At 34.9% G+C, this 19720-nt stretch overlaps 2 protein-coding genes across 2 annotated transcripts; both read left to right on the top strand.

The window, feature by feature from the left end:
* The first annotated feature begins 1901 nt into the window (after positions 1 to 1901).
* On the top strand, positions 1902 to 4982 carry LOC125471302 (non-functional NADPH-dependent codeinone reductase 2-like). The gene is made up of 4 exons (XM_048571567.1): positions 1902 to 2242; positions 3005 to 3242; positions 3354 to 3533; positions 4564 to 4982. The coding sequence occupies exons 1-4, from the start codon at positions 1917 to 1919 to the stop codon at positions 4792 to 4794; spliced, it is 975 nt and encodes a 324-aa protein (XP_048427524.1). The 5' UTR covers positions 1902 to 1916; the 3' UTR covers positions 4795 to 4982.
* Positions 4983 to 17035: 12053 nt separating this feature from the next.
* LOC125471323 (ethylene-responsive transcription factor ESR1-like) lies at positions 17036 to 19507 on the top strand. The gene has a single exon (XM_048571634.1). It carries the CDS (start codon positions 17690 to 17692, stop codon positions 18986 to 18988), a length of 1299 nt encoding a protein of 432 aa, XP_048427591.1. The 5' UTR covers positions 17036 to 17689; the 3' UTR covers positions 18989 to 19507.
* The last annotated feature ends 213 nt before the right edge of the window (positions 19508 to 19720 follow it).

The following is a 19720-nucleotide window of genomic DNA, read 5'->3' as shown; positions in this document are numbered from 1 at the left end:
TATCTTGCTGGCTACTCCTCCTTACTAAGTCAACACGCGGAGATGAATTGACATTTGCTCAGGGCTAGTTGCGATGTATTCTGGGCCAACACATACCGAGTGCTATGCTAGGCTTTGGGTGGTTGAGAAAACACTGCCCCGAGCGCTTAGGGCCTTCGTGCTATAAATTTATCAGTTCACCAACTTACTTCAACCGATTGGAAAGTACCTTTTTGAATAAGCGCTCGTATTCTTTGTTGATGCTTGATCTAGACCGTTGAGCAATCAGAGTTCATTCGTCTTGTTCAAATAGCTCAGAAGCCCAAACTCTGATTTTCTTTTCCTTTCATGGGCTTTCTCTAAGTCATATTATATTAGGATTAATTACACTAATACACTCTAAGATTTATCGAGTTTTCACAAAACTTCCTTCCGTTTGAGATATTACACTAATATCCCCTCAGGTATTAATTCTTTTTCGTACAACCCCAGTCAAAATATGTTCATAAGTTTACTAATTTACCCTTATTAATTCCTTAAAACTAATAAAGAAATACTTTATAATTATATAAAAAATGTTATAGAACGTTAAATACTTCAAAGAAACACAAAAAGAAGACCATGTGGACAAATCTCCCCCGTCCTCCAACCCCTCTCAGTCCCCCAAATCTCCCCTTCCTTCCATTTCTAATCCCCCTCGAAAGTCATCCAACCCCCCCCGACTTCCCCTGCTTCCACAAATCCTTCTCCGCTGCTTCTATGATTTCTTCTTCCTTGTTTAGTGCGGAATCAAATAGTAGGGATTTGATTTTGATTACCAATTATTATTTTATTAGACGGAGATCGTTTTTTGGTTTGTTAAAAGTTTGAATGGGTGTGGTGATGGAGGAAGAATGAGGATATGGAGATGGAGGTGGAGGTGGTTGCTCGATCGGGTGGGAGGGAAAGAAGAAGACGAACAACTTCTTGTTTTAATAAAATACTAGCAATCACCCCACACACTTTGCGTCTGCAACTAAGTTTGCCTTTTATTTTACTACAACTTATCATTAATGAACAGGATGACATTCGAAAAAAGCAAAGAAAAATGAAAAAAGAAAGAAAAGAAAAGGAGAGTGTGGAAGAACGTGGGGAATGCAGAGAGAAGAAGAGGATGAGAGAAGTGGGGTTTTTTATTTAATTTTTATTTTGTAAATAGGATATGTTATGTTTACATGGTTGTGAGGTTGGTGTAAAAAACTACAAAATTTATGTTGGGTGTAATTACTAAATTGTTCATGTTTTTTTGTTCAATTTTGGTAAGAGGGTTAGAATGGTAATTTTACGGAGTTTTAATTGACAAATAGAATTTTATTAATAGATAGTTTAGATTATTTTCAAAGTAATAATTAAGTTTTTTTCTTAATTTGTTTTGTCAACATCGTCTTCTTCTTGTTTTTTAAATGTTTAATGTTTTATATTTTTTTATATAATTATAAAGTTTTTTTATTAGTTTCAAGTAATTAATAAGGGTATTTATAAGCTAAATTTTGACTTAAAGTGTTGTATGAAAATGAATTAAAACCAAAAGAGGTGTTATGTAATGTCTTAAGCGTAAGGATGTTTTGTAAAAACTTGATAAACTTCAAGGAATGTTTATGTAACTAACCCTATATATTAAGGGTCTAAAACGACCGTTAACATTAAAAAAAGTAGTCAAATGGAATTTGGTTACCCTTTGAGAGTTACATAATCGTTGACGATTCAGTTTTCTAATGAAGTATTAATAAGGGAGTTTGAGAGTTACATAATCGATGACGATTGCAGATTGAGAGTTACATAATCGATGACGATTGCAGACCCAAAAATACCAGAAAATCTTGCGGTTTAAAAGCAAACTTCGCCTGGAACTAAAAATCAAACAAGCAAGCTTCAATTCAATACTCGAGTTTTCAAAGATGGCAGCAGCAACCCAAATCCCGGAAGTGTTGCTCGACTCCTCCGCCGGCCCCAAGAGCATGCCCGTGCTCGCCTTCGGCACGGCGGCCGACAACTTACAACCTGACACGTTGAAAATGGCAGTGGTTGAGGCCATCAAGCTCGGCTACAGGCATTTTGATACGGCTTCGATATATGGCTCCGAGCAGACTCTGGGCGAAGCCATTAAGGAAGCTCTCGAACTTGGCCTTGTTGATTCCAGAGACCAGCTCTTCATCACTTCAAAGCTATGGAGCAATGATGCTCACCCTGATCATGTCATTCCTGCTATCAAGAAATCACTTCAGTAAGTACTAAGTAGTTATGGAAAATCACTACTTATCTATATCTGACTGCGACGGTATCTCAAACTAATTGTATACTGTTTCGAGTAAAAGTTAAAGTGCATTGTAGAGTATAATTGATTTAAAATAATGTCACCGTAGCATTTCATGTGTAGGTAAATTTTTTGTGTCCAACAGTCGAATTTTGGAACCCTTGCACTAAAGTTTGTGCTTGGACCAAGTGCCACCCGAAAATAGACCAGCGATCTTAGATTTTTAGGACTCTGCAATAAGGAGTTGTTGTGAGAATGTGACAAAGTCCTACATCGGTGAGAGACAAAATCATGTAAAGGTTTATAAGAGGTTAAGTTACTCCCATATTATTAATTGGTTTTATAGTAGAACCTCAATTTCTTCATTGCATCAGAGCATGTTGATCCACGTGTGAAGCTTAATGGCCACACATGCTCCACTTCACCCCGATTGTGTTGTCCACGTATTAGGCTTGAAAATTCACCACATGTAAAAGGATGTGTGAGAATGTGAGGACAAAATCTCACATCGATTGTCGCGTTAAGTCGAATTAACTAAAAAAGCGTGTGCGCTTTTGCGAGAGAAGGGGCATGTTGCCCTAAAGTATTTCTCAATTTAAAGACTAGTTTATTTGTTAGTAGGTTGATCAGTCCACCTAGTTTAACTCTCGAACACAATAATTTCTTCTCAAGACATCACTTTGACGAAATGGAGTTTATTAGGTGATGATTTGATTGTGTGATAATGTGCAGGAATCTTCAATTGGAGTACCTTGACTTGTATCTGATTCACTGGCCTATCAGTGCCAAGCCAGGAGAATTGGTGCACCGATTAGTTGACCTTATGCCTATGGACTTCAAAGGTGTGTGGGCAGCCATGGAAGAATCTCAAAGACTTGGCCTCACCAAATCCATTGGAGTCAGCAACTTCTCTAGCAAAAAGATCGAAAATTTACTCACTTTTGCTTCCATTCCTCCCTCTGTAAATCAAGTAAGTCCATTTTTCAACCTACCGTATTGCTTCATTTGTGTCTGAAAATTGATTTTTTTTTCCCTTTTTTCAGTCTTTAATGTGTTAGTGTGTGTGCATGTGTAAATATAGGTTGAGTTGAGTCCATTCTGGCAACAGAAGAAGCTGAGAGACTTCTGCAAAGCCAATGGTATAGTGGTGACTGCATTCTCTCCTTTGGGTGCAATTGGTTCCAGTTGGGGCAGCAATCATGTTTTGGAAAGCAAAGTGCTTCAGGATATAGCAGAGGCTCGGGGAAAGACTGTTGCTCAGGTTCGGTCACATTTTTTTTTCTTGATGATATTTTGGGTCAGGGTTGTGTGGCTCGATACAAGTTATGAATGTGAATGGGGTTAATCCGGAAAAGTACCACAACAATATACAAGTTATGCACTCTATAAACAACATTGATGCCTTTTGAGATAAAAATTACATGCATTTGGATGCCTGTGTATACGTTCATTGAGCCTAATCCAACTCAGTATTAGACTTGAGTGATTGAACTGGTGCCAGCGGGGGCGAATTTGATGAAGGGCCAGGGGCTCTCAGTTTTTTTTTTGGGTTCAACAAATATACACTTCATTTTTCGTGAAAGAGACAAGTTCAATAGAAGCTAAACAACATCGATATTTTTCTAGTACAACTCTCACTCGATTCTCATTCAAGACCACTAAGGAAAAAAAGTATATGTTTTTAGCAAAACGACACCGTTTTTAATAAAGTTTAAAGTTAGTCATTTTTTTTTAAATTAATAAAGGGCTCATTAACCAGCCATTTTTCCAGTCATCTTATAAATTTGAGCTCCCAACCATATACATATTTGATTTACTCTTTGTTTGGCCTATAATAATACTGACCTAAAGACACAATTAAAGAGCACTAAATAATGGGGATGTACACTAAGCACACAATAGTATGGGTCAGTTAAGTGCTCGATGAAATGCCTCATCGAAAATATTGAAAGAAAAAAAAAATTTGGTGTTGCACGATATTGTTGGGATGCAATGAGGATAGCCTGCATCCACTACTACTTAGTCGTGTCTATGGTGAGCTAACATTCTAGCTTCGTCACTAAATATCGATTGGGTAAGACTTGATGGTGGTTTGCACAACATTCATGTGGTTTATGTAGTTTACATAAGAGAATATCTAACTAGGAAGTAGGAAAAAATAAGCATACACAAACGTGATTAACAATTTCTCAATCAAAATTAGGATTAGTACCCACCATTAATTTTCATATGTTCACAATTTTGTGAATCAATGGACTGAAACTTGGTGAGTTTTTGGTAAATTTTGGCAGGTTTGCATTAGATGGGTATACCAAATAGGGGCAACACTAGCTGTGAAGAGCTACAACAAGGAGAGGTTGAAGCAGAATCTGCAGGTGTTTGACTGGGAGCTATCAGAAGATGATCTTGCCAAGATCAATAAAATCCCACAGAAGAAGATGCTGCCTAGAGAAGACCTGGTTGCAACTGATGGATCATCTCCATACAAGTCTGTTGAAGAATTATGGGATGGAGAGATTTAAGCATTTCTCACCTTGTTGTGTTTGTCTGCGTCAAAATAAAAGCGCGAGTGAGGATGTGCAGGATTTTCCAACATCATAATTATAAGAAAAAAACTCATATTGTTTCTATTATTACCAATTGATTGTAGAATTTGAACACAACTTTCTTCAGCGAGGATATTGTCTAATGGGATTATTCTCTTTCATTCTTTTCAAAATGTATTCCTTTCTTTTCTTTTTTACGCTGTCGTTGAACTATGTAATTCGTTACAAAACTTTTGCCAACTTCATATACTCCTTAGTTTCTTGGTTTCGAGAAAATATTTTTTATGGGATGAAGGCCCACTTCTTTCGCAAACTTTATAACAACTATATTGATACTCGGTACATTTTGGGCCAACTATATTCAAATTCCTCAATGTTTTAATATCGATTCATCAGCCATTGATTTAAGGGAATTTTAACGAAAAATTTTCGGTACTGTTTATTTTAACTAAAAATCATATTTTTACACTAAAAAGTCAATCTTAGTACTATTCACTTTACCCTTTATTTCCCCTTATCGTTAAAATTCAAAGTTTTCAAGCCACTTTCATTAGTTTTTCTTTGATTTAAACCCAAACCAACCCTAAAATTTGTGGTCGAGTTTCTTTGAGGAACCTATGTACGCATGAATTGCTCCTTTTCCTCGTGGCCTAATTTGCGTAGTTTACAGGACCGGATCACTACCTCGTTGCCCATCCTGGGATGTCCCTCAAATCTTTATTTTTTTTTTAACAAACGATATTATCTATACTAAAAAAAAGGGTGAACTTAGCCTCACAATGATCTAGCAATAATGTGGTTCAAATTCGCCCTTGGTAAAAATCAAATCTAAGACTTCTCACTTACAAGTAAAGAGGAATACCACTAGACCTTACCTTACCTCTCAAATCTTTACTTAGTTCCGAGTTTTAACATCCTTTGCCTTTTGCCCTTTGTTGTCCTGTCTTTTGAATACATACAATATTATTCACTCATGTCCTCTTTCTGGTCATAAAGATGATCGTTTTAAAATCATATTTTGTAAAACAAATGATGTGATAATTAATTTTTAAATATCTTTTTTAATAATTTAAGAAAGAATTTAACAATCAATTGTTATATCATATTATTTGTAAATATGATATAAAAAAAAAAATAATCTCTATAGCATGACCCTATCCCTTCAAATTCTAGGCAACTCTTTTTCATATAATTCCGTCCATACAACATGGAGCCTTGACACTTCTCATGACTGATGAGCCGCATGGCCGATGAGTCTGACAACATTATTATCAACTAATTACTAAAGTGGAAGTTAGCTAATTGTAATTAGTTTAGTGAAAATCATCTTTGAGTACTAAATTTTTTTTAAAAATAAGTGGTCAACTACTGCAGGTGCACGGCATGCAGCCGCCATATTAATAAAGAACAATAGGGGCACGATGAGTACTCTACTAGCACTAGAACTACCTACCTACCACGCTACATGTTGGCTTCTTTTGGAGCAACTCCAGCTATTGGTGGCTAGCGTGTGAAAAGGCACGCATGATTGTTCAATCGGTGCACCCGTGGCGCATGATTGCTGGTGATTTACAAGAGGCAATATCATGGCAGTATATAAGGAATTGGATCCTCTTCTGAGCTAACGAAGAGGATTCTCCTCATCAATCATCGTGGATCGTTAGATTTTTATCTAACGGTTACAATCATTATAACTTTATAGGGACCTCTATGTTTGTAGCCGTTGGATAAAAATCCAACATCCTGCGATGATTGATGAGGAGGATCCTCTCCATTAGCTCAGGAGAGGATCCAGGTCCAATATATAAGGGATCAGGATCCTCTCCTGATCTAAGGATGAGGATCCTCCTGACCAAGGAGTATGGGCCATTGGATGAAAATCTAACGGTTACAAATAGGAGGGTCTCTTTAAAGTTATAATAATTATAACCGTTAGATTTTCATCCAACAACCCATATTCTTTGGTCAAGAGGATCCTCATCCTTAGATTAGGAGAGGATCCTGATCCGTATATAAGGAGCCAACAGGATCCTCCCCGGATCTTTTGGTGAAGATTATGAGAATTTGTAAATTATGTTCATTTATTATATATCGTGTAATTAGTTTTTATCAAGTAATATTTGTGTTTAATTTTAAATAAAAATATTTATAATAATTTCTCACATCTTCTCCTTATAGAATCCGAATCCTCGCTGGATCACTTTTGTAAAAATCTTGAGAATTTGTTAATTATGTTCGTTTATCGTATACATTGAAATATTATAAAATGTGGTTTTTTTAAAAGTATGTTTTTTCATGTATTCTATGCCACTTCGTAGTTTAGCATTAGTTTTCATACTAATATTATAAATGGAATTTTAACAAAAGGTTTCTGGTACTGTTTACTTTAATGAAAAATCATATTTTTACACTAAAAAGTCAATTATGGTACTATTTATTTTACCCTTTATTTTATCCTTATCGTTAAAACTCAAAGTTTTCAAATCTTTTTCATTAGTTTTCCTTATTATAACATATTGTATCAAATACATAAGGTTGCGGATAGTTTGTAGAGAGTTTCATTTTTGACAGACTCATCTATAAAATAGCAAACAAGCTTGATATTAAATACAACAAAAATGCTACTCTTATCATATATTTGTACCATTCATTTATATCATATCTTTAATAGAGATGAGACTCACATGTGTTAATGGATTCTAATTTTATTAGAAGAATGATATAAATACGTAGTAAATGTATGATCTTCTTTGATTATTTATTTAATTTCTTGCTAGTTATTCTTGTTCTTCAAGATACATACAGTACATGACGTGGAAGTAATTCAATTACTGGATGCAGAACTGGATTTATAGCACGAGTTGAAGATTCGAACAACTCATTGAGTTAAAAAACTACACATGCACCGTTATACTGCTCTATCAAAGCTGCCTAAAACAGTAATATTATTAGGTGCTACTCTGATTCTCTTTTATTTATTTATTTTATAAATTGCTTTAAACTAAAACGATAAAAATGTCTTAAAATATAGAGCAACCTTATTTTTGTTTATTTTAAAAGAATTCGGGTAAAATAATAAAAAAAAGGTTAAACATTGAGGATAAAACATTGATTTATTTACGACATAACGGCTACATACTGAAAAATTGATCATTTCTATTAATTAAAATTTGAAAATAATTATTTTGATCTATTTCGCTAATTTTAGTGGAGTCCTTGACCTATTGTGTTTTGTGATTATGGTTGCATTTATACTTCATAAAATGCCATGGACCTTTTAGGAGGAAAAGCTAGGCCATATAAGTATAAAGTGCTTTTTGGGCAAAAAAAATTCAAAACTACTTTTGCTATATTTGTGTAAGTATAAATTTGAAGAAAATTACTGTGGAGCGATCAAATTAGGGGACAATTAGATCAGATAGTCTGTTAAATTTTCAGTCTTGCATTTACATCGATCTTCATAAAAGTGTAAATACTTGTTACTTTATCTAAAAGGGAAGAGAGATTTCTTAGTGTGACTGGAATATATGTTTTAAAAAGTTAATAACTTGAATATTAAAAGTTTCTACTATTTATATAAAAACACGTGATACATCATTCATGTTATGATCATAACGAAAAATTTCTCTAAAGAGAAAAGTTAATTGCATTACTGTTTAATTGCAATACTAGTTACATCTACCCCAATTGGCACAGCTGGTGTGTACGAGCAAAAGTTCCCTAGACTTGGGCATGTTCGGCAGGTGTTTGATTGCAATGCTAGTTACATTAATCTATATGATTAACTTGCATTATTATTAAAAATTTGTTTCAAAAATATTTTATTTCAAAATGTTTTTAGTCATTTAAAAATATTTTTTAAACGAACTCTTAGTTTATTTAAGTTAGTTAGAACAGTGTTTAGCATTCTTTATAATTAGTTTTGAATCTTCCTTAATATAGCTTGTGTTGAGAATGAATCATACATTGACGAGAGAGGAGAATTTGTATGTACTTATAAAAGGTTGAGCTACTCTTCATACTGCCAAATGATTTTATGGTGGAATCACAACTTTCTTCATAGCATCAGAGCAGGTTGTCCCACGTGTAAGCCTAACGGCCACACGTGTCCATATCACCCTACTTGTGTTATCTACATATTAGGTTTGAAAATTTCTCACACATGAAAAAGCGTTTTGAAAATGAATTCCACATTAATAAGCGAGGAAACCTTGCATGTACTTATAATAGGTTGGATTACTATTCATATTACTAATTGATTTGTACTTATAATTTGTAAATAAATAAAAAAATAAACAACATTCTATTGCATGTTTCATTATTTGGACAAAGTTACTGAGAAATCACCACTTGTGAGCATTTGTTCAATCTCAAAACTCCAAATCAGATATGCAACTTAAGAATGCATTAGTACCGTAATTAGGAGACAGTACGTCATAAATTGAAAACCCAATGACGTAAAATTAGGCAGTAGTCAAATTCCAATAGGTTAATCATGGATCTCCAACCGAGCTGGTCAATCTTTTTCCCGAAAGAACTTTGAAAATTCATCAAGGGGACCAAACCTAGCGTTCAGTACAGAATAGCTTAGGGCGGCAACAGCTAACCATAACCCTTCAGAGGAGGTGAAATGCAAGCTTAAAAACTAAGCCGTTTCGCGGCGGATCGAGATGGGATTGGTATAGGGAGAATAGACGGTAAGATGACTCGTAGTAAGATCTAACGAGGACAAGGAGAACATCAATGGACAAGAAGTGAACTAGGGGATGGGGATAATGAGAACAAGGGCGAACATCAATGGACAAGAAATGAACTAGAGGGGGAGGGGATGGTGTCAAGCGAAACGTCTGGACACATTCCTCTTTTATATTGCGATGCAACCCAATCAATTGCAAAATTTCAGAAATAGTGGCTAGCAACAACTTAACAATATATTGTTTCAAGTAAAAGAAGAAATGAGGCTTTAGATGCCCGCGGTCTCTAGCCATTGTTGTTTTATAACTGAAAACTTATTGGTCTCAATGTCAAAAAATGTAGCCACACATAGACATTCTCCATGTCAAAAGAATATAGCAATCTCAGTTTTGTTCAAAAAAGAAAAATCTACCAATCTCAATATAGAAAGGAAAAAAATGTTAAGTACCCACAAAATGTACCCGCGACCTAATTTAGGGTACGTATCAGAATTTAAAATTATTAGTTCAAGGAAAAGACTTAATCCACTTACATTACAGTCTAGTGGTATTTCTCTTCATTTGTAAGTAATATGTCTTAGGCTCGATTCTCGCCAAATGCGAATTGAACCACATGAGACTTAGCCCACTCCCACCCACTTAGTATAAATAATATCGTTTGTTCAAAAAATAAAAATAAAAACTTACAAAAATTAAGGATACAAATAAAATTTTAAAAATATAGGCACAAAAAGAATTTAAATATATGGATACAAATAAAAATTAAAAATAAAGCGGAAACAAATTAAAAAATAGTTGCAAATTCAAAAATGAGTATAAATTAGAAATAAAAATATTTGATGGAAAATTTAACCATAAATATAAATATACCATATGTTACGTTTTGGAAATGATTAAATAATTTCAATAATAATAAATTTACATATCAGCTTTTAATTATAAAATTTAAATATCCTAACATGTAAATTTAAGGTTATTGAAATTGACATGGATAAAAATCAAATGAATTGATCAAAAATTGAAAATGAATAAGATTTCAATTAATAAAATAAAATAAAAAACAATCGAAAACCTAATTTCTTAAAGAAAGAGGGAAGTATTAGTGGCTTAATAAAACGAGGGGGAAATTTATTATCGAAGTTTGATTAAAATACATTGGTTGGTCCACACTCCACAGCTTTGATTAAAATACATTGAAGTAGTTGACCTAAACGAGGAGACTAATCTCATTTTGATATTTCGTCGTAATTTATTGTATGCATTTGCTGCTAGCTAGGTTTAGGTTTAAATTTGTAAGGTTAATGGTACCTTAATTTACCAGTTTCGTATCTGTTGCTATATCTTGAGTAATTGAATTGCATCCAAACCAAAGTATGCCGGAAAGATGGCGACCAAAGAAAAGTAGTGACAGAATATTACCGAATGAGAGTTTGATAATATAAAATGAGAATGTTAATGGCATTCGCAAAGTAACATCACCAAAAGCAAGGAGCAGAAGATATAAAATAGTGGACTTGGAGCAGTCTCGGTAGTAAAACACGTAAAAAAGCAAAATTTGGATGGGGGATATGCATGCATGCACGCTTTTGCTTGCTGTAGCCTGTAATACGAACCCTGAACCCAGCTGATTTTTAAGGAAAGCCATGAGATGATCACAGAATGGTACTGTGCTGTGCCGTGCAAGGATCCCCTGCGCTTTTCCCTTCCTGTTCCTTCTGATACAGACGTACCCAGCGCTCCCAACAGTGGAGAACCGTTAAAAGCTGTAGCCTATGTCATTAATTATTCACTTCATTATTTATTCTCAGGGGCATAAACTGTCTCTCCCATTTTTTTTTGCCCTTTTTCTGGAGAGCAGGGCAGGTGGGCGTGGGTGGTTGTGTTTTCCATGGTTCGAAGCTCTTGGAATTGATGTAATATTTTTCATGTTTTGCTGTTCGTGTTCATGTTTACGGCCTCCCACACCCCACCTTCAAGACTGCTCATCAAGAGATGTGATGTAGAATTCCATCCAACAACAAAACATTCTAGCTAGATCACACATACAGAAAGGTCTTTCGTAGTGTTGCCTAAATCTCATTGTTCATTCATTCTTAAAAGATAGAGTTCGTTTTATAAATCACAAGTATTTTTCAGATTTTAAGTTTCATTTTGTGTACATTTTTTTTATACATTTCTTGTGACATCCCACATCGTCCAGGGGAGTGATCCTTAAATGTATATTCCTATCCTACTTAGCACGAGGCCTTTTGGGAGCTCACTGGCTTCGGGTTCCGTAGGAACTCCGAAGTTAAGCGAGAAGGAGGCTAGAGCAATCCCATGATGGGTGACCCACTGGGAAGTTGCTCGTGAGTTCCCAAAAACAAAACCGTGAGGGAATGGTAAGCCCAAAGCGGACAATATCGTGCTACGGTAGTGGAGCGGGCCCGGGAAGTGATCCGTCCCGGGCCGGGATGTGACCATTCTTGTATATCCTCATTTTTCTCACGTATTTGCTCATCTATATCTAATGAATATCATTAAACATTTTCCCGAGAACAAGCTAAGCAGTAAAAGTTTTTCTGAGTAAATAATTAAAAGAAGTAAAGAATGGGAGGATGATATATTTGGTGAACAGTAATATTAAGGAAACTAAATTTGTAGATAAAATTTTGTAAATTAAATGACATGAAAGTTAATGATTGAATTATTACTTAAACGTTGATAAAAATGTTCATTATTATTAATGATATATCATTTAATTTGTAAATTTTATTTATAATAAAATGAATTTCAAGACATTCCTTACCACTCCAAGTCGACCACAACTACAACCAACAAAATCTTGATTATTGAGAAGCTCAATTTATAAAACATTTTGTAGTAATATTTTAAGATTCGATAATATATGGAAGAAGAAAAAGGTCATAAAGTCTCTGACCTTCTCATTTCCCATCATCCAACTGCAAACAAAAAGAAAAAAAGCTGCCCAAATTACTTTCCATTGATTCTAGTGCCCCTTTTGACTTGTCTTCGATCTCCTTGTCGTTAAAATCTCTGCTGCTCCCCTCCATTTCTTTCTGGTTAGGAAATACTCTTCACCGTCGTTTACTCGCTCTCTGAAACCTCTCTCTTCTCTCTCTCTCTCTCTCTCTCGTGTACTACTGCTAATATTATTTTCTTTTGTGTCGGTGTTCATGAGGCAATGCATATATGATATGCTAGCTAGGGTTTATAATATTTTAGTCACGTACCCTGAAGTGACCGTCTAAAACAGGGAGCTACCAGTATTTTGGATAAAATCTCAGATATTTATTAGCATTGCATGAGATAACATGTTCAGATGATCATAGCGTATATGAATTTAAAGAGTGATAATCTTTGCTTGCGACTTGCGAGATCATTATACAAGACAGACGTGCATCCTGGTTTGACATGAACAAGATAGATGTAGATACATTCATACAGTCACTCAGGCAGTGATTCATGATATGTTTTAGGATAAGGATAGTGATTCAAGGTTAAAACTAATAAAGTTTTAAAAACATTCTAAATCCTAATTATATATTATATAAAAGAAACACGTAAACAAAGTTTCTGATAAACAAAGCTCGAGACTAAAGTTTTGGAGAAACATACTAGAGACCAAACATACTTGGGATCAATAAGACATATTTGGTCAAAACTGATTCTTGTTTGGTTTAGGCCATCTCCAACCGAAGGAGGGTGAGAGTGCTCATTTTAGCCCTCTGACCTTCCAAGAAATTAATATTTTAATAAACAATGCAAGACTATATTTCTTACCATCTCTAACCGATGATCAAAGGGCCATAAAGCTAAATATAGCCCTGTGACAAAAAATCATTTCCAATCGAGGGTCAAAGGGCCAAACATAATTTATTATTTAAATTTAAAAACTACAACAACTTAAATTTAAAAACTACAAAAACTTAAATTTAAAAACTACAAATTAAATTTAAAAAGAAGCATGGAGTATGTGTTTAAGTTTCATGTTGTTAAATGTTTTTTTTTATGTTGTATATTTTTATGTTGTTTAATGACTTAGGAAGTTATAGGAAAAAAAAATAGAATTTTAAAAAAAAATTTGTAAAAAAAAAAAAAAAAAAAAAAAAAAAAACCAAATACGACGGCTAGCTGTTGCATTCAAATTTGTGGCCTGTCCCGAGGCTGGCTTGCTGGCTAGGTTGCCTTTTGGTCCTTTTTTGTCCCATAGGGCCCACAAGCCATTTGGCCTAACCCTCGGTTGGAGACGGTTTTCGGGTTATTTTTAGTCATCTGGCCCTCTGAACCCTTCGGTTGGAGATGGCCTTACACTCTTCGAGCTATCCGAAAAGTTTAGAACACATTAACTTTTAGAAAATGTCAATAAAAAAAAACTTATAAAAGTTATTTCTTGAGAAAATTCTTACTAGTATTTTAAAATTTTTATTGTGCACTCCAAATTTTTATATTTATAAAGAAAAATATACTTGTGACAAGTGAACAATTAGAATTTTTGAAATGTCAATAATAGTTCACTTTCTTTATTTTAATTCTATCATTTTTCTTGATTAAAATTCTTACTTTATTTTTAATTCTATAGTGTATCATTTGATAAAAACTAGTTTATTTTCTCATTTATTGTACAAAAACAACCTTGTACTGTTACACACTGTTGTGGTTCATATAGAACAGCATCCCTATCCGTAATATACGGCAATGAGTGCAATAATCAGAGTTGATTACTTGATTAGATATATAACTAGGTCGGTCCTGAACAGTCCACTATGCTGGGAAATTCTCTCTCCCCTAACTGATATTGAAATTAAATATCTCAACCTATATTCCAATTATTGGTACCGGATTAATTAAAAGTTTGCCAAACTTGCTGAGAGCATGAACTGGGTACTTTCTCAATGGATTCTCTTGGCTAAACCCTAAGGTTTCCTTTTGAAACTAACGGGTTGTTTGGTGCCCTTTGTCCCTGCCTCATTTCTTTTGGTGTTCTAGGATATCCCTTGTTTGGTTAAAAACATAAGGGCTCGTATGATCTTGGACGGAACATGCCCAATTAGTTACATTGGGAAGGAAGAAGTTGTACCGTATCTGTGAATATTTTTTTGGTTGGATAATACTTGTGTCCATTCCAATTAAACTACGTTAATCACGACTGAACAAACAAAAAGATGGACATGAATAGACACAAGTATTTTTCTTAAAATGCAGCATACACACGTGTAACAAAGATGTATACTCGTTTTTAAGCTAGGGCAAAGACTTGTAAATAATTAATTAAGGTAAATATAATAAAGATAATTAAGAAGAGCATTAGATTGGTAGACATTTAACCTCCTTTCCTTAGTCCAGCCAAACAAACACATCCTTTGTCTCCATCTCACAACCAAACAGAACCTAATAATAAAACAAAACTTAATAAAAGAAGGCCTAAGAGCATTTCCACGTGAATTTGGATAACTTACGAATGTTACTATTCAGAAGAGTAATTTATTTTTAATGTACAATTCAATTATTTAGTAAATTATTGAACGGATGAAATTAATTTAGAATAGGTGATTACAATTATTGTAAGAATCATTGGATTAAAAGTAAGAATTTGAAATGGACATCTGAGATGTGGCCACGTGGCTAGTGACCATTGGATGCCCAACCGACTGTTGTGGCAGGCTCCAAACGTTAGTTTTTGTCACGCCATTCTCCTAGGTGGGCGCGTGTAGCGCACGCTTGGTGCAAAAACATAAAAATAAAAATTTAATGTGGACCCGCTGACGTCAATGCCCTGGATTTGGACTTAGACTTAGAATCAACATGGCGCCAGCCATGACTGGGTAGCCTTGGTGACCCCAAAATTGATGGAGGTGTCGTTTTAGTTGGATTTGGAATCTAGACATATTAACTTAACATGGGTAAAAATACTCTAATAACAAAAACCCTTTTATAAAGAACCTAAAAACACCCTAACTATAAATCAGACAAGTCCATGTGACCATTAAATCCTTGGTTTTCAAACCCTAACTCATCACGCTAATGCAAAAAACCGGCGAAGCCATTGAAAGTTTGGAACTGTAAATATGGAAAATTTTGCCAACATGCATGAAACCAATAAAAAATAACAAAAACCAAAGTAGGAGGAACAACTTCTGAGCGCCGCCAGTGTATTCATTCAGAATGTTAATCACAATGGACAAAGAAGGAAAGTACAGAAAGAACTCTTGGTTCTATAGACCACCTTTGCGCGTATCGGTCTCACCCTTCACGTGAGGTTATAATTTCAATAACGTAAATACATATAAAATAAAATAAAAAATATATATATATATTTTATGTTTTTAGATTATATTTTATAAACTTAAGATATGACGATTTATAAAATATAATTCACATAGATAATCTTTTTAACATGAATTAAATTATATTATTAAATTGAAACACCGTTTTGACTATGAAACAGTTTTATATAAATCATTGTTTTTCTTCTCCAACTCCTTATGGCTATAATTTATATTTCTTAATTTATTAAAAAATTAGAAGGTAGCAGCAGCTACTTTTATATGCTTGTCCAGAACTCCAGGCTCTTTCACGGTTTCATTGCCTGTTGCCATTTCCGGAAATGTGGTTTCGTTTGGTTCTTTGCTTTTCTTCGTGTTACTAGTGTTCCAGTTTTTTAAGTGGAAATTAAAATAAAAGAGTTGAGATTGAAAAGCAACCTGTAATTTACGGCAATATCATTAATATACAATCAACATCAATCGTATTCTTACTTTCCCTTTTTTTTTTTCTGTCACCTAAGATCAAAAGATAAATATAAAATATTAATTTAATAGCTGATGTGATAAGTTTCAAATATTAATTTGAAAACCGATAAATATCAAATCATATTCTTATTATGTGTTATTATACAAATTCCAGGATATGTATGTTAAAAAGTTAATAACTTAAAAAATAAAATTTCTCATCACTTTACTTTTATAAAAACATGTTTCGATCATAATAAAATTTTTCTCCGCATGTTACTCTCAGCTGTCAAAGGAAATGTCCATGCGTAACAAGAATATGTAGTGAAATTAATTTTTTGTATTATGTATCATGCCGGTAAAACTCCTTAACAAAAAAAATTAAAATTATATCTTGAAAATTTATAAAATGAAATGAGAAATATTGAAGCATGGTGTTTGAACTTTGGTTCAACTGGAACATCACTTATGAATTAAATATTCGTGAATGTTATTTCTTAATGTGTTATATATGAAACAATGCTTATATTAAATAATATGATAAATAAGAGACAAATGTTGTAGGGGAGTTACTAAAAAGGATCACTGCTCTACATTTTTATAGAGCAAAGTTCCAATTCAGTCAAGGATTAGGAACCAATACTTCAATTTTCTCTAATAAAAATAATGTTTTAGAAATTTTATAGTAGTGTAAGTGAATTTGCATCTCGTATACACAAATCAAGCTGTTTGAATTTGATTTTAAAACGTATTGTTATTGAACTAATATGAGTTAACAATTGTGACACCTTTATACGTTATAAAAAAAATTCATGAAATTCATATATTACACTCAAGAATTAAACTAGGGTTTAGGGTACTCTAATCCACATGTAATTTTTTTTTAGGAAAACTAGTTTCATATCTTCTATGTTAGTGGCAATTTGTCTAAGCAAACTGTAGGTGGTTGGTTCTCTTACGCCGATTTTCATCCAACAACTTCTGGGTTGAAAATATGAACAAAGATGGAGGAAATGACCAGTAGAACACATCCTAGTCGTTAGAATTTTACTCTGAAAAATACATGCAAACAACTTTTAATGTATGAAGTATTTACAACACTACACATTATTTTCAAAATTTAACATACTGTTAGATTGAATAAATTGAAAAAGTTCAATGAACAAAATATTTAAAAAATAAAAAATAAAATGTAAAAGATAAAAAAAAAAATAGTGCTCGAGTAGCACCATCTTAATATAAAACGTGATTTAGACTCAAATACTCCATAAAAATTTCTACATGCCTAGAATTGAAAGAAAATTAAAAATCAGTCACTTTCCAGCTCCTTAATGGATCTCCAGCTATAAATACACCTCCCACAACTGTCTTCCTACTCATCATCATCATCAACAAACCCAACGCACATAATATCACAGATACCCTTTCATCTCTCGCACAACAAAAATGGAAGAAGCGATCAGAAGGATGGACGAATTCACTCATTCTTCTGAACCCGACCCGATCACTAAAGAGCTAAGGAAGTCAACGACTGCCGCCACCAGTAAGCGCTCGCTGAGAGACACTGCGACAGCCACTTCCTCGGGTGCAATGAGATACCGCGGCGTGCGACGCAGGCCGTGGGGTCGTTACGCGGCGGAGATCCGGGACCCGCTGGCCAAAGACCGGCGTTGGCTGGGGACCTTCGACACGGCAGAGGAAGCCGCCTGCGCCTACGACTGCGCCGCTCGTGCCATGCGCGGCGTCAAGGCTCGGACCAACTTCGTCTATCCTCCTTCCCCGCCTACCGATGTCGTCGCCGATCACCCCTTCCCTCCTTTCAGCTACCACATGCACTCTCACCCGTCTGCTAAAACTCGTAATGGTTACGGCGGCGCTAACTACTCTCCTAGTTGGAATTCTGTACCCTTTTTGCAATACCCATCTCCTAATCAGAACAACGGCTACGGCGGCGCTACTACTGCTGCTGCAACTTCTTCTTTCAACATGCTTTTCCTCCGGAATTTCATAAATCCCTCACAAAGCCCATCTCCCGTTTACAATAACCAGTTTCCGTACAAGATAAACGGCTCTTCTTCTACTTGTTGTTCTTCAGCTTCTTTGGTCAACCACCCCTCTTCTGGTCCACGTCATGAAGCCAACATCTCCGGAAGTACTAATTTCACTACTGGTTCTTCTTCTTCCATGGCTACTACTCCTACTTCTACTACTACAACTCTTCCCTTCATGGATATTACTTCACCTCCTCCCACAAAACCCACCTCCAACGACGATCAACACTACTCCTCCGACTTCTTCCCCACGGAGCCGTCCGATTCCGGGTTTCTAGAAGAGGTGATCGACCGCTTCTTCTCAAAACCCACCTCCAAGAAACTATCAAATGATGTTCCCAAATGGACTGACGACTACGCCCATCCTTCCAGTGCAGCTCAGACACCTAGCTTTGATGGGTCTTCGACAAGGTCCGTTGGAGGGTACTCAAAAGACGATCACCGTCAGGTAAATGTTTGTTACAGTTTCCAAGAGCTGCTGCCGCTGCCTCAGCCGCAGAAGCTGGAAGGATGTAGTTTCAACGAATTAATGGATCATCATCATCAACAACAGCAAGTGTCACATCCACAGGCAGTACCGTTTTACAACGATCACGCGCCGTTGGGCGGCGGCTCAGATCACTCCATGGGAGTGGATAACATGTTTCAGTACCCTGAGGTTATGGGTGAGTTTGCAGCCAGGGTCCAAAACTAATAATTCCTATATAGCTTCCTGCAAAATGTTCCCATATGATAAGGTAGCTTAAGATAGCTAGAAAAAAGAAGGGTATGGATGTAACCAGTTTGCATGCAACTTTCTATTTTTCTTCCCAACTAAAATTAGGGTTTCTGTTTTTGTTTTATTTTAAAGAAGGTTAGCGGAAACTGTTTCTGCTGCTTAGTTTTTAGTGAGGAACAGACGGGAAGAGAGAAAAATATCTGAATTGTTATCGTATTTTGATTAAATTATGCAAATTCTGTGTTTCTTTTTATGTTTTATTTTTTTTTAGTTTTGGAAATTTGTCTCGTTTTAATTTTGCTTTTGTTTTTCAGACCTGTGACACCAACTGTTCAGTCTGTTCAGTTGGCCTTAGAGTGATATGGTTGACATTGGAAATCTGGGAACTTGTAAGGCCATCATTGGACTTTTCGGCTCTATCTTCATTATTCTTGTATTGTTGATACCTATATATTCAATGAGCTCCATATCCAATATTCTTGAACTCAGCAAGCGAAAATAAAATAAAAATTAAGAGTGAAAATTGGAGAAAATTAAGTAGAAACAGTTTGTTCTTCACTCTGTTCCAAAGATTGAATCGTTTGAAAAAAAATAATAAGTGAAGTTGCATTTGCCTTGCTTAGCTAAATAGAACACCTCCCTTGTAAGTTAGGGGCATAAATACGTCGAGTTCAAATATTCTACATCTAAAATTCTATGTGGTCTTGG

This window comes from the organism of the source record quoted next, unplaced genomic scaffold (genome assembly GCF_019419815.1).
Source record: "Pyrus x bretschneideri cultivar Hongxiangsu unplaced genomic scaffold, Pyrus_bretschneideri_v1 Contig6, whole genome shotgun sequence".
Taxonomy (NCBI): domain Eukaryota; kingdom Viridiplantae; phylum Streptophyta; class Magnoliopsida; order Rosales; family Rosaceae; genus Pyrus; species Pyrus x bretschneideri.
Note: the sequence above shows the minus strand (reverse complement) of the source record. Positions and strands in the feature narration are given on the sequence as shown.

What these genes read in the sequence shown, in the direction of transcription:
- LOC125471323 (XM_048571634.1), top strand. Translation starts at nt 17,690, where the DNA reads ATGGAAGAAGCGATCAGAAGGATGGACGAATTCACTCATTCTTCTGAA.
- LOC125471302 (XM_048571567.1), top strand. Translation starts at nt 1,917, where the DNA reads ATGGCAGCAGCAACCCAAATCCCGGAAGTGTTGCTCGACTCCTCCGCC. An exon ending in TTCCTCCCTCTGTAAATCAA is followed by an intron (nt 3,243 to 3,353) that starts GTAAGTCCATTT and finishes GTGTAAATATAG; the next exon opens with GTTGAGTTGAGTCCATTCTG. An exon ending in GGGGAAAGACTGTTGCTCAG is followed by an intron (nt 3,534 to 4,563) that starts GTTCGGTCACAT and finishes AAATTTTGGCAG; the next exon opens with GTTTGCATTAGATGGGTATA.